The sequence below is a fragment of the Camelina sativa genome, chromosome 19, assembly GCF_030686135.1.
Source record: "Camelina sativa cultivar CO46 ecotype springtype chromosome 19, ASM3068613v1".
In the NCBI taxonomy this organism is placed as follows: domain Eukaryota; kingdom Viridiplantae; phylum Streptophyta; class Magnoliopsida; order Brassicales; family Brassicaceae; genus Camelina; species Camelina sativa.
The window spans coordinates 18,243,801-18,257,127 of record NC_141898.1 but is presented as its reverse complement, the minus strand read 5'-3'; the positions used below and the strand labels follow the sequence as shown (position 1 = coordinate 18,257,127).

Genomic DNA, 13,327 nt, shown 5'->3' with positions numbered 1-13,327 from the left:
CCTCTTTCTCTTCGTTTCCTATCACAACTTTATTCCTGAAAATATAACAACAATTGAATGATCCAATTAATAATAATTGTAAACATGTGAAACGGTGGCTCAAAAGATAAACTAATCTCTGTAATTTATAAGAAAGAATCATTATTTAACTCGCAATACAGTCTGTATCTTACTTACTTTGTTTTTAATAGATAACATTCGGAATGTATTCTTTTCATTTGTAAAGTACAGATGCAATGCTAGTATATTGATTTATAATTATAACAAATCAAAACGACATTTCTTTTTGCTCAGTGTTGTTGTGACAGATTAAAACTATGTAATTATTATTATGAATAATGAATACATAAAAATGTAAAATGATTGTAAGGAGTAGTGTGAATTTTCGTACGGTATTCTTAGACAAAAACTAAATAGCAATAACTGAACGAGTTGATTTTATTTAATAGTACTAAAACATAATTAAAGGTATGATACTTGATTTCTATTTAAAAAAATAAATGAAGAATTTGGTAGCTTTGCCTATAAAAGGGCAATAGAGAGACCACTAGAACAATAGAAACTTGATACTTGGATAGAAACTAACCATCATCACGACAATTAAAGAAAGGCAAAGAAAAAAAACATGAAGATAATTGTCTCCATCTTGGTTCTAGCTTCACTTCTTCTAGTCACTTCATCTCTTGCTTCTGCTACTGTCTCAGGTTTGTTATAAATCAATTCAAGACTCTTCTCTCTGTGTTTTTCTTTTCTTAAAATTAATTATGACATATTTAGTGTAATCGGTTTAGGTCATAATGTTTCTTTATGTTTTTCTTCTCTCTGTGTTTTTATCATATAACTAGAACATCATACATAACATGCAAATGAAATACAAAAGTTCATTGTTATATGATAAAAAAACAATCATATATGTACACAAATTTGGGATGAACAGTTTCTTGCGATGGTGGTGTAGAAGGATCTAGAAGATGAAGATCCACAATATCCATTAGTGGATCATCTAGATCCTTTTACATTGATAAGTGATGAGATGTTGCTCTTTGATGTTTGTTGTACTAGAAACAATTATATTCATTCTCATAATCATAACCCTTAGGACATTTTTGGTAGAGTGAAGTAGTTTAATTTTTAAAACAATGATAGATACAAAATTACAAATCTAGATATTATATGTACTACTTTTAAAAATGATCTTGTGTGGATCTTGTAGATGCTTTTGGTAGTGGCGCAGCAGCCCCGGCGCCTCAGATCAAAGGTGGACCGGCATTAGAGACATGGTGTGGACAGAAGTGTGAAGCGAGATGCAAAGAAGCGGGGTTGAAAGATCGGTGTTTGAAGTATTGTGGGATATGTTGCAAAGACTGTCAGTGTGTTCCTTCCGGCACTTATGGGAACAAGCATGAATGTCCTTGCTATCGTGACAAGCTCACTAACAAAGGCACTCCTAAATGTCCCTGATTCTACTTCTTTAATTCCAACCAAATTTTTAATTAAATAAATAATCTGAAAGATCCAGTGAAAATAAATGGATCTTTGCATATGAGTTATTTTTAATGTTTTTTTTCTTGTGTTAATTTGGTTTTAGTGATTATAATGTGGAATTATATATTTATCACAACAATCAAAGCTATCTCATGATAGACATGTTATTTAAAATGTTGCTTTCTAAAGAATATTTTTCATAGCTTTAACAAAAATTTCTTTGTTCTTTTGTAGTAAGTTTAAATTAATGAAAAATGTTAAAATTATTTGCCAAGTGATCATGTTAGTGAAGAATATAATATAAAAATGTTAAAGAGAACTTTTTAATTCTAAATAAATAATTTTCTATCTAAAAGTTTGTATTGTACAACGAATGAGATGGTTCTATGAGGACTAGGAAGATAGAGAAAAGAAGATACGTGTTTGGTAAATAATTATGATGGGGCTGAGACTAGAGACAACTTTTACGATGTTCTTAAAAGACTGAGTAACGTGTTAGGTTCACCACGTGCTTCAACTACTTCCTTGTCTGTGTTTTTTTTTTTTTCTTTTTTCTCTACAATAATTTTGGGCATATCAAAGAACCAATTTCTATAAATAACTTAGTTAGGTAACTATTTATCAGAATTCGTTTATTAAAAGTATATTTGTGGGTTCTAATTAAGTGTCAGGAATTTAATGTTAAACCTTTTTATAGTATTAGGAGAAGCTGAAAGTCTTAGGAATAAGAGATTCATGCTTGATGGCTTCAACTTAAAAAATAGAGTTCACACGTAATAACAAGATCACCTATTTCTCTAAAAGTATACAAGGAAGTTTGATATAGTCCAGTTGCAATGTGAGTGTGGAGAGTAGCCGCCAGTCTCTAATCCTACATTCATGAAACTTTTCAAGTAGTCGAGAACTGCTTATGGAGTTAAAATGTGTTTCAAGTGTCATGATTTTGGTTATTTGCAGATTAAGTATCCAGGCTAGAAGGTTTATGATAGTACAAACCTTTAAGAGATTAGAGAGGAGATTAATCAACCATCGATGGTGAAAATTCTATTAAAACTGAAGAAGTCACAAATGTATGCTGATCGAAGTAAACCCTTGTGCTGCAAGTGAGAACCCTAAACAAAGCTCCAAAGGTATTAAACAAAGCTCCAAAGGTCCTAAACAAAGATAGAGATGTACACTATGTTCTCAAATTTGTCAACAAGAAGGTACACTATGTTCTCTAACACAACTGACAACACCAGACGGCTGTTTTCTTCCAACGATTTATTCAAAATACACAAAATTGTACACTTCATGAAAATTGGAAACTCTAGGTTCTAGTTTGAAAAATCATGTTTATCTAAAGGAAATGGTGGGTTTCGTTTATGGGCTCCTGCATTCAAAAACCGGCGAAAAAATAAACGAAGGTAACCTGTTGAGCCAAGTGCAGAAGGGCCAGGTCAAATGAACCCACTTGACACTCCTATTTCTGAGCCAAAAATTGCAGGACGAACTATACTTAATGACCAAACGAGTATATTCCCAATTACAATTACACTTAGCTTTATTGCTTTGGAGGTCCAATCACACATACTGCAATACGAAAAATAATTTTAGCAGAAGTAATTTTCTTATGTTACACTTTACCTCGCACATGATTTTCAGGCCAACTCCAAGTTGCATGTATGTGCAAGAGCTAAAGCCCGAAGGCTGGCCTGTCTCCTAGTCACTTGCACGCTTTGTTGGTTTAAGAATGTCAAGGCCGGTGATATCCATGTAAGACAATGTCGGGATATATGAAGATAGCTTCAAGCAACATTCTCAGTTCCATTTGCATCGCACGTCAAAGAAAGAACCTCCATCAGTTCCATTCGATATTCCAAACCTCTGAGATAATGTCCCAACAGCATGGACCTTTTAATAGAAAGCAGACACCATTGTATAAGATGTCTATGAAAAGAAAAACAAGAACACTATAAAGTTTCTTTTGAGAGGATTTATTTGTGCATCAATGGATTTAGTTATATATATGAAATCCATGTAAAGCGTAGCAAGGGACTGAGAGAGTGAGCAAGGCAGTTCTAACCAGAAAAGGAGACGAGCAAGGTAGTCTCGAGTCAGTGAGATAAGAGGCTGAAACTGCAACGATGTGTTCTCTACAAGTTCAGCACAATCTTCATCACTTTTTGCTTTTACCGTTTCAGTAGGTGGGACTTCTGATGCTGGGAACTTGGAGTGCATCTTCGGTGATAGGGTTGCCAAAAGACCATGAACAACAGAATGAATTGTCTCTTTCACCTCGGGAGCCGCAGGTTCTGACAACTCAGCTACCTGTTTGAAATAATGTTTAGGGGTCAGAGAGAACCAGAAAGAGAAGCAAATATATCTCAAAAAGTTCAAACATGGCTTCAAAGAGTTTTGCACAAACCTTCTCAGGTTGCAAAGATCTTAAGTAGTCCAGCAAATCATTCTTCTCTTCGCCAACAAATTGTTGCATTTGAAGGGCAGCGTTTTTTCGCCTCACTTCTTGTAATTCCTATAACGCAGTGACCAGTGAGATCAAAACCAAACAAGAAAAGTTCCTAGTGAAGAAAGTGACATATCTGCGACAACTCATTTACCATCATGTTGAATAGAAAAAAAATGACTACATTAGAAACTGTACCTTTTTCACAGAAGACAATTGCGACTGTAAACGGAAGATGTATTCTTGAGCTTCAGAAGATACTCTGCCCAAACCTTCTTCATCAATCATTTCAGTAAGGCTCTGAGTTAAGCTATCCCTAGTGGATGAAACATCATTCTCATCAGTCCCTTTCAAATCGTATTCAGTATGTTCCGGTGTGTGGCTTTCCAAGTCTTCTCCATGCATATCAAGATTCTTTTCAAGAAAAAGCCGATACTCAGCATTCCGTAACGTATACCTGCAGATGTGTATCAAAACATCAGAAAAATGTACTCTCGTACTCTCTCATTCGAAGAGACAATCCCTACAACATACAAGATACCACTACTATGTACTTATAAAGCTAATTTGGTATTACCACACCCAGTCAAGCTGCAAATGTGATATCATAAAAGCAGAAACACAATCTAATTCAATTCGAAACAGGCTGCGTAGATTCAGCGCTACAACAAACCGTACACTATGCGAGAACAAACATCACAATGTTCAAAGAGAACATATCCTCTAATCCTAGCTCTTAAACCCATTGTAGTCCACAACTAATAGAAACAAAACAGAGTTGAAACTTAAATTACAAATGAAATAGTATTGATGAGAACATACCCAGTCATCATAGATGAAACCAAAAGCTTAGACAAAGGTTCCCAAAGCGACTCAATATGAACCTGAAACCTATCAGATGGAAGAAGCCCCAACATGCCTGAGATTGTTCTTTTCATTGCATCCAAAGTAGTCACTGGAACATCCTTCTGAATCAAACTCACATCTAATGGTTCAATCTCTTGGATAAGATCAGAAAGGACACATTTTTTGGAAGGATTAGGTGATCGAGAATCAGAATGGACAGTGAAGTCGTCGAGAGAGAAGCCATCGTCGCCACGATTACTACTGAAACTGTTCGAAGAAGTTGCGGAAGAAGCAGTGATAGTTGTGAGAGCTCGGAATCTCCGATTGAATCGAGGTAGAAGGAAGATGAAAGGAAGAGGCTTTGTGGGTTTACGGACAAGTTGAGGAAGAGAAAGAGAGAAGGAAGATATAGTCGTTGTCGCCATTAATGGCGGAATTGTACGAATTTATCTTCTTCTTCTTCCTCTTCCTCTTAGCATCAAAACAAACCCTAATTCCTATTTTGAACTCTCTGTTTTATCGTCAGCCACAAAACTAACCGGAACGTGACAAAAACGATGAATACGATAAAAACAACATCGTCAACGGACACGGTTTGGTCCTGACCGGTTTAGTGTAGTGCCAGCTGCTGGTCCATTGGTGAACCTGTGGGATCGCGGTTTTGTCAGTCCATGTCCGGTTAAATGGTTGCTGTAGTAATTTCTATTTAGAAATGAAGCAGGAACAGCTTGAAGTTGTTCAAAATTGAAAACTTGGGACCGATGTCAACTGAAAGTAAAAAAAAAAAAGGATTGTATTTTTTTTTTTTGAACATATATAGGTTTGTATATGGATGTAACCTTATGGAATCTGTTTGATTTGGTTTTATAAAACAAAAATTTTCTTTCGACGTTTCTTACCAAATTTTAAAACTATCAACCGAAAAATACACTCTTACGACGGTAAATAACAATTTCAGCGATTCATTGAAATTTTCAGCAAAACCTAGTTTTTGTTGTTGTTGTTGCTATGTTTATATTTTCGAATTAAAACTTTAAAACATATTTGTTTTTGACTGTAACAATGGAGTACCAAAACATTCAGATCTTTTATTTTTCTAGTAAGTTGTTCTAGTTGGTTGAGCGACAAATAAGATAACACTCCCTAACTGTAAAATTATTTGTTATAGTTTTTTTTTTTTTTTTTGGTCAAACATTTCATTTTCATTACAATAAAGAGTGTCAACCTCTAGCAGGAGAGGAAATATATCCAAAGCAAAGGAAATAAAGGCAACAGATGCCAAAAAAACACCATCAAAGGGTGGGTAAACAAGGGATAGATAAGATACAAATCATAGGAAGAGAACATAAGAGACCAACAAAAGAGTGCAATCTCAACAGTTTCTTGATAGATCGCATCTATAATAGCCGGAAGGGCTACAAACGCTATGACATAGATAGAAATGATTGCATCAAAGCAATAAGGGTGCTGCAAGAGAGCACTAAAGTAGACACAACAGTATCTAAGCCCGTAACTTCATCCAAATTCCACAAAAACAGAGCCACAAACTCAACCAACATCCAATACCTTCCCATCTCAGAAGAAGATTTAGAGGGCAAAGAGTAAGAGCATACCTGAGGGAACATCTGGTGAGGTAAGATGAGGGCGTCAGCCGGCGACGGAAGACAAGGTGCGGAGGAAAGAGGAACGGCGAACGTGTCACACACTCTGAAGGAAGAGGGACTCAGCAGCTGGGCAAGAGAATCACCAAAGGAGAAGCAGATCTGAAGGTCAGGTGGATCCGGTGGTTCAGGTGGAGTCGGCGGAGTAGGAGGCTCCGGCGGTGGTGCAAGAGGGGGCCTCAAAACGAGGAAGGCGATCGAAGACATCGGTAAGTGACGAGAGTGGCTCGAAATCGACAGAATCAAGGAAGTCATCTACTGTGAATAACTCACTGGAAAATGGTTACGTTACCGGAAGAGGAGATCCACCAGAGAGAGATCCCACCTTAGCAAAGCGAAAAGATCAGGAGGGGAGATTGCCGGAGAAACATCGCTGGTGGAAGAAGCTCATTTTGTGGAAGGAACGGCTCCTTGGGTTTCGTGCCTGAGAGAAAACTAGGGCGAACACATCACAGCCACAATATTTGTTCTAGTTTTGATGTTCCTTACTCCTATTGCAATACAGATATAAGCATGAGATGTTTGAGGGAGTTAGATCCATAACCTATACCAACATTTACAAATCTAGGTCACGTTAAAAAAAAGCTTTGATTACCGATTGACGTTTTAAAATATTTGATAAACAGCGTACATGAAGAGAGGGAGGTATTGCACTTAATATTTTAAAGGATTTTTTTTAAATCTCTTATTATTCAAAATATCACAACTTTTTTTAGAATGCTAATTTGAATGATTTTAAGAGACTTTTTTTCTTCTTTTTAGTTGAAAAATAATGTTCTCAAAATCATACCCTTTAACATAGAATTTCGAAGGATTTCGTCTAATCCAAAACCAGAGAGCGAGAAAAGCTCCTTATCTTCTTCTTCTTCGTTTCCAATGTCGAGAGGACCAGGTCGTTTAGCACAGTTCGCGATTCTCAGTCCAATCAAGCTTCTCTTGTTTCCTTTCACTCTTGCCTTTGACATTGCTGGCTTTGCACCTCGTGGCTTTGGCATCCCTGAATTCGTCTCAAAACTTTCTTATCTCTCTCTTTTTGTGAGTTGTTTTCTCTGTTCTTAGCTATTGTAAAGAAACAAACCATCACCATCTCTATTCTCTCTCTTTTCAGCCATAGAAACCATCATCACAATCAGTAAGCTCTCTCTCTTTTCTCCCTCTAATTTGAAAATCTCTCATGTACTGCAATTTGCAGTCTGTGCAAGAAAAAACATGCTGAAGCTGGAAGGTGGAAGCCATGATGAACGTAAAAGACTCGGCAACACAAAAAACAGTGACCGTGCAGCTTTTTATCTTAATTACTCTGTTTTTGTTTTTGTTTTTGTTCTGGTCTAGATAGAAAGTTCTTCACAAATAAGCGATTAATAAAAATCTATAGCAAAATATTTCAAAATCACACAAAATTTAGTAATAAAATCTCATAGAATCTCATACAATTACATCTCATTTTCTAAAAAAAAAAATATATAAAAAATCTAAAACACAATCAAATCTCCTAAACATCTCCTAAATCTTACAAAATTCTAAAATATTAAAATCTTCCAAAATCCTTATCAAAACAAGTTGAATACCCCCCTCGAAGAATAACTTTATACGAGTTTTTGTGTCTATGCTTTTGATGCTGATTTCATTAGTACGTAATGTCATTTTTAACAGGTAATTTATGTCGTTATTGAAGTCAAACATTATGCCAAGTTCAATGTTTTGAGATAAAACAATATCTTTTGCTGCTATCTTTTAAAATCCACCCTCCAAAACAAAAACTTTTCCTCAATATAATTTTTAGCAATCTCAATAGATTGTTCCATTTATCAATTTATAAACAATGCATATGAAAATGATGTTTTAGAATGTTATCATCATAATCAAATTATATCATGCTCAGATGCATATTATGGCAAACCGTCTATGATCACAGTTTGGTCAAGGATTTCTTGAAGTCCGGTTTTTATGGTCGAATCTGTTATGGTCCCACAAGATTTTTCAGATACTATTCATTTGAAAAACTCATGGAACCACTATCTTTTATTATCTATGTTATTTTTTAGCTTTGGTTTGTATGAACTCCTATCTTTTGAGTTTTTAAGTAATGAAAATTCTTGGTTGCACTAAAAAAAAATGAATGCTGTCAAAGTTATGTATATGCAAATAAATCAATAGTAAAAAAAAGTTGATTATTGTTTCCTTATATAGATACCAAATCTTATATAATATGAGAATGTTTTTCTCAACTTTTGCTAAAGAGATGACATTTGGCTTACTATATTTTTGACACCTTTATTTTTTTGTTTGGATCTAATTAACTATAGTTTAGACCTAATTAACTACAAGCCCATAAAACCAAAAAAAAACATCTACATTTCCTTTCTCCCTTCTTTAATCAGAAACATATGCAGCCCCCAAAATTCTAAAGCCACCTTATATCAGTCTGTGGTTGATTTCATCTCGGAACTATACCAACATTAAATGAAATTTATAGGTTTGAATTCTTGTGTTTACTTTTGTGTTTGAATCTTATATAATTTCACGAGCACAAACAGAATCAAATTTAAGTAAGATGGTGGGTAGGTATTATTTAAGTAAATTAGTTTAAATTTTCAAAAAATTGTTTACATAAAATTAAAATTTTGAGTTTACTTTCTGGAAAATCACGTAAGATTGTGAGATGGTTTTGATCTAATTCTATAATTACTTGGTTCGATTCACAGTTATTCTTTCAAACGTCATGCTATTTTTGAATTACATAAAATTTATAAGTTTTCATATTAGGAATTTCAGAATAAATTATGAACATAATCATCTTGAATATTTTTTCCAAAAATGTAAATTACTTTAGTATTGTTCATCTTTTGATGATTTATGCAATCATTTTAAAATATTAAACTAAAGTATGTTTTATATATAATATCTAAATAACTAAATGAGAATTGAATATATTTTTTTGATAAAGAGATAACTGTATATATTTCTGTTTAAAGAGAGAAGTGAATATATATTTAATTCATGATTTGATTAGCTAAGATGCCCGTTCATAGATCTATATTTATAATATATAACTCTTGAATATATATTTAAAACAATAGACAATAAATGTATTTTTATTAACTTTTCTATTCTGTCTAATCAATCCCATATGTTGTACTAATTAACTCTCATTTTTGTAATTTTCATAATATTTACAGTAATGCAATGAATGGTTAATAATAGTATTTAGAAATATTTCATATATAAGAAAATATATTATATTCTATAACTCTCACAAAGTTTATGTGACTCCTATAACAATGAAATACTCCCTATGTTTTAATTTAGTTGTCGTTTTAGGTATTCAATGAAAATGTTTTGTGAATATTCCAGTTTTCTCCCTATTGTTTTAAAATTTTGACCACTGAAATATTTATAAAATATATTAATAAAGAGTAAGATAATTTAATAGTTTTTTTTATTTGTGTGAGAAAACCTTAAATGACAAGTAAAAAACCGAAGAAAATATAAATTACATTTATCTAATTGATATAAAAATTAGTGCATTTATCCAATTAAATAATAAATTTCCCATATGCTCTTAACTACAATTTCTCTTATAAATAGAAAGATACACATTTTACTAACCCTCATATCTCAAATCTCACATAATATTTTTATTTAATTAATATTGTTTTAACTAACAATCTCCAAAATTACAAAAAAAACGACACAACTACATGTATTGGTTTTTTTTTGTCTGGCTTCGAGCATCCTATCTGGGGCCTAAGAGCAATGCCCTAGCCCTGTTTGTTATCACCTCTTCATGCAGAACTAGAGGCTTTATGTTGGGCCATGGAAAGTGCTCTCTCTATGGGATATGATATGGTTCATTTTGAGACAGATTGTCAAGAGATTTTAAGTGTCATAGATGAGTTAAAAGATTGGCCAGCGTTTGCTTTGGAATTAGATTCTTTTCAGTCTTATCAAGAAGGTTTTCTATTGGATGTATACCTAGATTGAACAATGTCCGTGTCGACCGTCTTGCAAAAGCGGCTTGAACACGAGGATCTTTCTTTTCCTATGTAAGTTCGCAGGTTCCGGAATGGTTAGCTTATGAAGCTATCTTATTTGAACCGGCTTAATAAGATATGGTCTTTTTGAGATAAAAAAAAAGATGCTGATGATCAAAAAAAATATTACAAAAAAAATATCCAAAAACAATGTAAACTAAATCCTATAGTATAAAGATATACAAATGTCTATAAAACACAAAACTGATAATTTCTTGTTCCTGGAACTTTAAACAATTTGAATAACTTGAGCAATCTCCTAGGAAATAATTTCACACATACGATACGATGGTGTTTGACAGTTTGTAGCTTCAAGAGAATATTGATGAACACTAAACAAAACATTAAATTTTCTTAAACAAAGAGAAGCTGTTCGAATTGATTCGCTTTCAAGAAGGTTCACTATGTTCTTTACACTTAACACCCATACATTCTCATTTTAAATTCAATCAAATCAAATAAAAACGTTACTGGTACTTCTTTCTTTTGTTATTTTTTTTCCTAGGAAAGAAAATAATGCTTCTATTAAAAAATGCAGCGGTGGCTAAGGATAAATAAGTCGCACACACTAACAGTTTCTTATAGTTCAATTGATTTGAACTCGACACCAAATTAAAGGAACAAAAAATGAAAGCTCTTTCCTGTATTACTGTTATCATCATAACCAAATTATAAAAGTGCATTACATGGAAGCAATCACGCAAATAATTCCAATAAAATGGCAATAGAAAGTAGAAACAAAAAAAATATCCCGAACCAAATGAAAAAATATAGCAGAAAATCAAATGAAAAAACAAAGCGGAAGAAAAAGAAAAGACAGAGATATAAAAAGATATGAAGTAAAGGTAAGATACGTTGATACGTCGATCTCATATAGCTTATCATTTCTGAAAATAGGAGTTTTGTGTGCGTTTCACGGCTTGGCCCTTTTCTGTACGTAGGCACGTTGCCTAACCTAACTTCTAAACGCCACTTGTAGCTGTCTGCACATTCCATCGAACAAGCGTATACAATAGTTGAATCTGACTCGGAAGTAGCCTTAAGAAACTGAGGGAACATGCATCGGTTTTGGCAAACTATGCATAAAGGTCTAAGCATACCAGTATTTGGAACAAGTTCACCTCCCAAGTACTCTTTCCCTGGCTTGAAGTGATACATGTCTCCAAGTACACACTTGATATGGAGTGTGACCCCACAATCATCACAACCATAAAACCATACATTTGGATCTGTCTTTCCCTCACAAATATCACACCACAACTGACCGCTCGAGTTTCCAGCGCCATGATTCAAAGATAAAGAATGATCGTCGCATCTATGTTTCACTTTTCTTGGTAACGTGGCACACTCCATGCCTAGAGCAAACTCGCAAACAGTACAGCTCAAGACATACTTTGACTCTTCACCACATGCTCCACACATCTTATGCTCTCTCGACGTGCGGTACAAGGGATGGGGATGCAATTCATGATGAAAAGGCTCGCAAATGGTACTGCACCTCAAATCTAATAGAAACCCACTCTTTTTACAATAGTGAGACTGACAATAGTACCTGAAGCCATCAAAATGTTGAAGACAATACGTACATTTGAAAGGCTTATCCGCCTTATCATCAACCAGTAGACTAAGCTTGTGGCTGTGAAAGATATTTCGTTTCATACGAGGAAGTCTAGAACATATTTGATGAATGGAGAACTCACATTGCACGCATTTGAAGAATGGATCAGAATTGATGGGAATGACGCAAGCGTCGCACACCTTTTCAAAATCAGCCGCATCAAAACCAGCATTATCGAAGAGATTATGTTCATGACTGAAATGAATGATTTCGTGGTTGCTATTGATGTATTTGTAAGAACGTTCAATTTCTTTATCTTTCGGCTTATCTTCAAGTTCCTCTCCATCCCACACATCTTCTCTTGTCGCACACTTTGAATGTACAACATATTTCCTACAATACAAGCAAGAGAAAGCTCCAAATGTCCAATCTACCCTTTTGCGACAAACTCCACATTCCCAATCCCCGGGACTAAGACGATACGAGCGACTGATGCGGCATTCGTGACGATTGATGTTCATGACTCGGGGCAGATCGACACAATCTCTGTGCAGCATGAAATCACATTCAATACAAATGTAAGGATTACGGTCACCAATCATCCCACATGCATTACAAGTGAATGAGACCTTTCTCGCTAGAAGGGTGAATTCATGGTGGTGGCTCTTCGGTTGATATATAGTACGCGGTGGCTGAACTATCGAACAGTACAAATCTATACTAAAGTTACATAAGAAACAATGATATATCTGATCACCAAGTTCCTCATCACAAAAATTACATACGTCAACGTTATAGTCAACTGTCTCGGCCAAGACTTTCTCGAGAGGATGTCTAGAGTGGCAGATGAAGTTGACGATGTCTGGGAAGTCGATGCATTCTTCATGTGCCCCAAACTCGCAGCTTGAACAGTAATAGCCAAAGCCAGATACTTTACCGCATCCATCGCATTCGTGTGATCGATTTGCCAATGACCGAATTTGAAACTCTTTGGCATACTTCAATTCTACGACTCTTAACGGATGATTGCAAGGAATCTTGACTCTATGACTTTTTTGATCCATAGTGGGTCTGGAATCAGCTTGATTTTTCTTTGGTTAAGTTGAATAATCGAATATCAAAATGCAGAAGTTTGTATTTTTTTTTTTTTTTTCTCATACTTGGTATTTGAATTTTGTGTTTGAGTTCAAAACATGAACCATGTGACCCGTGCATTGTTGTCAGGTCTTATAATATTTTCATATTATCCAATTGGTCTTACCGATACTTACCGACGTTACCAAGATAACTAGCGGTA

The 13,327-nt window shown here is 34.6% G+C and overlaps 4 protein-coding genes across 4 annotated transcripts; 1 reads left to right on the top strand and 3 right to left on the bottom strand.

Moving 5' to 3' along the window:
• The first annotated feature begins 479 nt into the window (after window positions 1-479).
• LOC104766693 (gibberellin-regulated protein 7-like) lies at window positions 480-1,700 on the top strand. The gene is made up of 2 exons (XM_010490631.3): window positions 480-704; window positions 1,214-1,700. Exons 1-2 carry the CDS (start codon window positions 626-628, stop codon window positions 1,459-1,461), a joined length of 327 nt encoding a protein of 108 aa, XP_010488933.1. The 5' UTR covers window positions 480-625; the 3' UTR covers window positions 1,462-1,700.
• A 1,265-nt stretch (window positions 1,701-2,965) lies between these two features.
• Window positions 2,966-5,693, bottom strand: LOC104766694 (uncharacterized). Its single transcript, XM_010490632.3, has 5 exons — window positions 4,754-5,693; window positions 4,130-4,388; window positions 3,893-4,000; window positions 3,551-3,795; window positions 2,966-3,378 (listed from the first exon to the last, which is right to left on the bottom strand). The coding sequence occupies exons 1-5, from the start codon at window positions 5,200-5,202 to the stop codon at window positions 3,273-3,275; spliced, it is 1,167 nt and encodes a 388-aa protein (XP_010488934.1). The 5' UTR covers window positions 5,203-5,693; the 3' UTR covers window positions 2,966-3,272.
• Window positions 5,694-6,201: 508 nt separating this feature from the next.
• On the bottom strand, window positions 6,202-6,645 carry LOC147920755 (uncharacterized). The gene has a single exon (XM_087501216.1). The coding sequence runs from the start codon at window positions 6,643-6,645 to the stop codon at window positions 6,202-6,204; it is 444 nt and encodes a 147-aa protein (XP_087357342.1).
• Window positions 6,646-11,098: 4,453 nt separating this feature from the next.
• LOC104767990 (uncharacterized) lies at window positions 11,099-13,178 on the bottom strand. Its single transcript, XM_019240942.2, has one exon. It carries the CDS (start codon window positions 13,092-13,094, stop codon window positions 11,169-11,171), a length of 1,926 nt encoding a protein of 641 aa, XP_019096487.2. The 5' UTR covers window positions 13,095-13,178; the 3' UTR covers window positions 11,099-11,168.
• Between the last annotated feature and the right edge of the window lie 149 nt (window positions 13,179-13,327).

Excerpts from the sequence above, each read along its gene's own strand:
- LOC147920755 (XM_087501216.1), bottom strand. The coding sequence starts at position 6,645 with ATGTCTTCGATCGCCTTCCTCGTTTTGAGGCCCCCTCTTGCACCACCG.
- LOC104766693 (XM_010490631.3), top strand. The coding sequence starts at position 626 with ATGAAGATAATTGTCTCCATCTTGGTTCTAGCTTCACTTCTTCTAGTC. Across the intron at positions 705-1,213 it reads TGCTTCTGCTACTGTCTCAG|ATGCTTTTGGTAGTGGCGCA; the intron begins GTTTGTTATAAA and ends TGGATCTTGTAG.
- LOC104766694 (XM_010490632.3), bottom strand. The coding sequence starts at position 5,202 with ATGGCGACAACGACTATATCTTCCTTCTCTCTTTCTCTTCCTCAACTT. Across the intron at positions 4,001-4,129 it reads AATTGTCTTCTGTGAAAAAG|GAATTACAAGAAGTGAGGCG; the intron begins GTACAGTTTCTA and ends ACTGCGTTATAG. Across the intron at positions 3,796-3,892 it reads GATCTTTGCAACCTGAGAAG|GTAGCTGAGTTGTCAGAACC; the intron begins GTTTGTGCAAAA and ends TATTTCAAACAG.
- LOC104767990 (XM_019240942.2), bottom strand. The coding sequence starts at position 13,094 with ATGGATCAAAAAAGTCATAGAGTCAAGATTCCTTGCAATCATCCGTTA.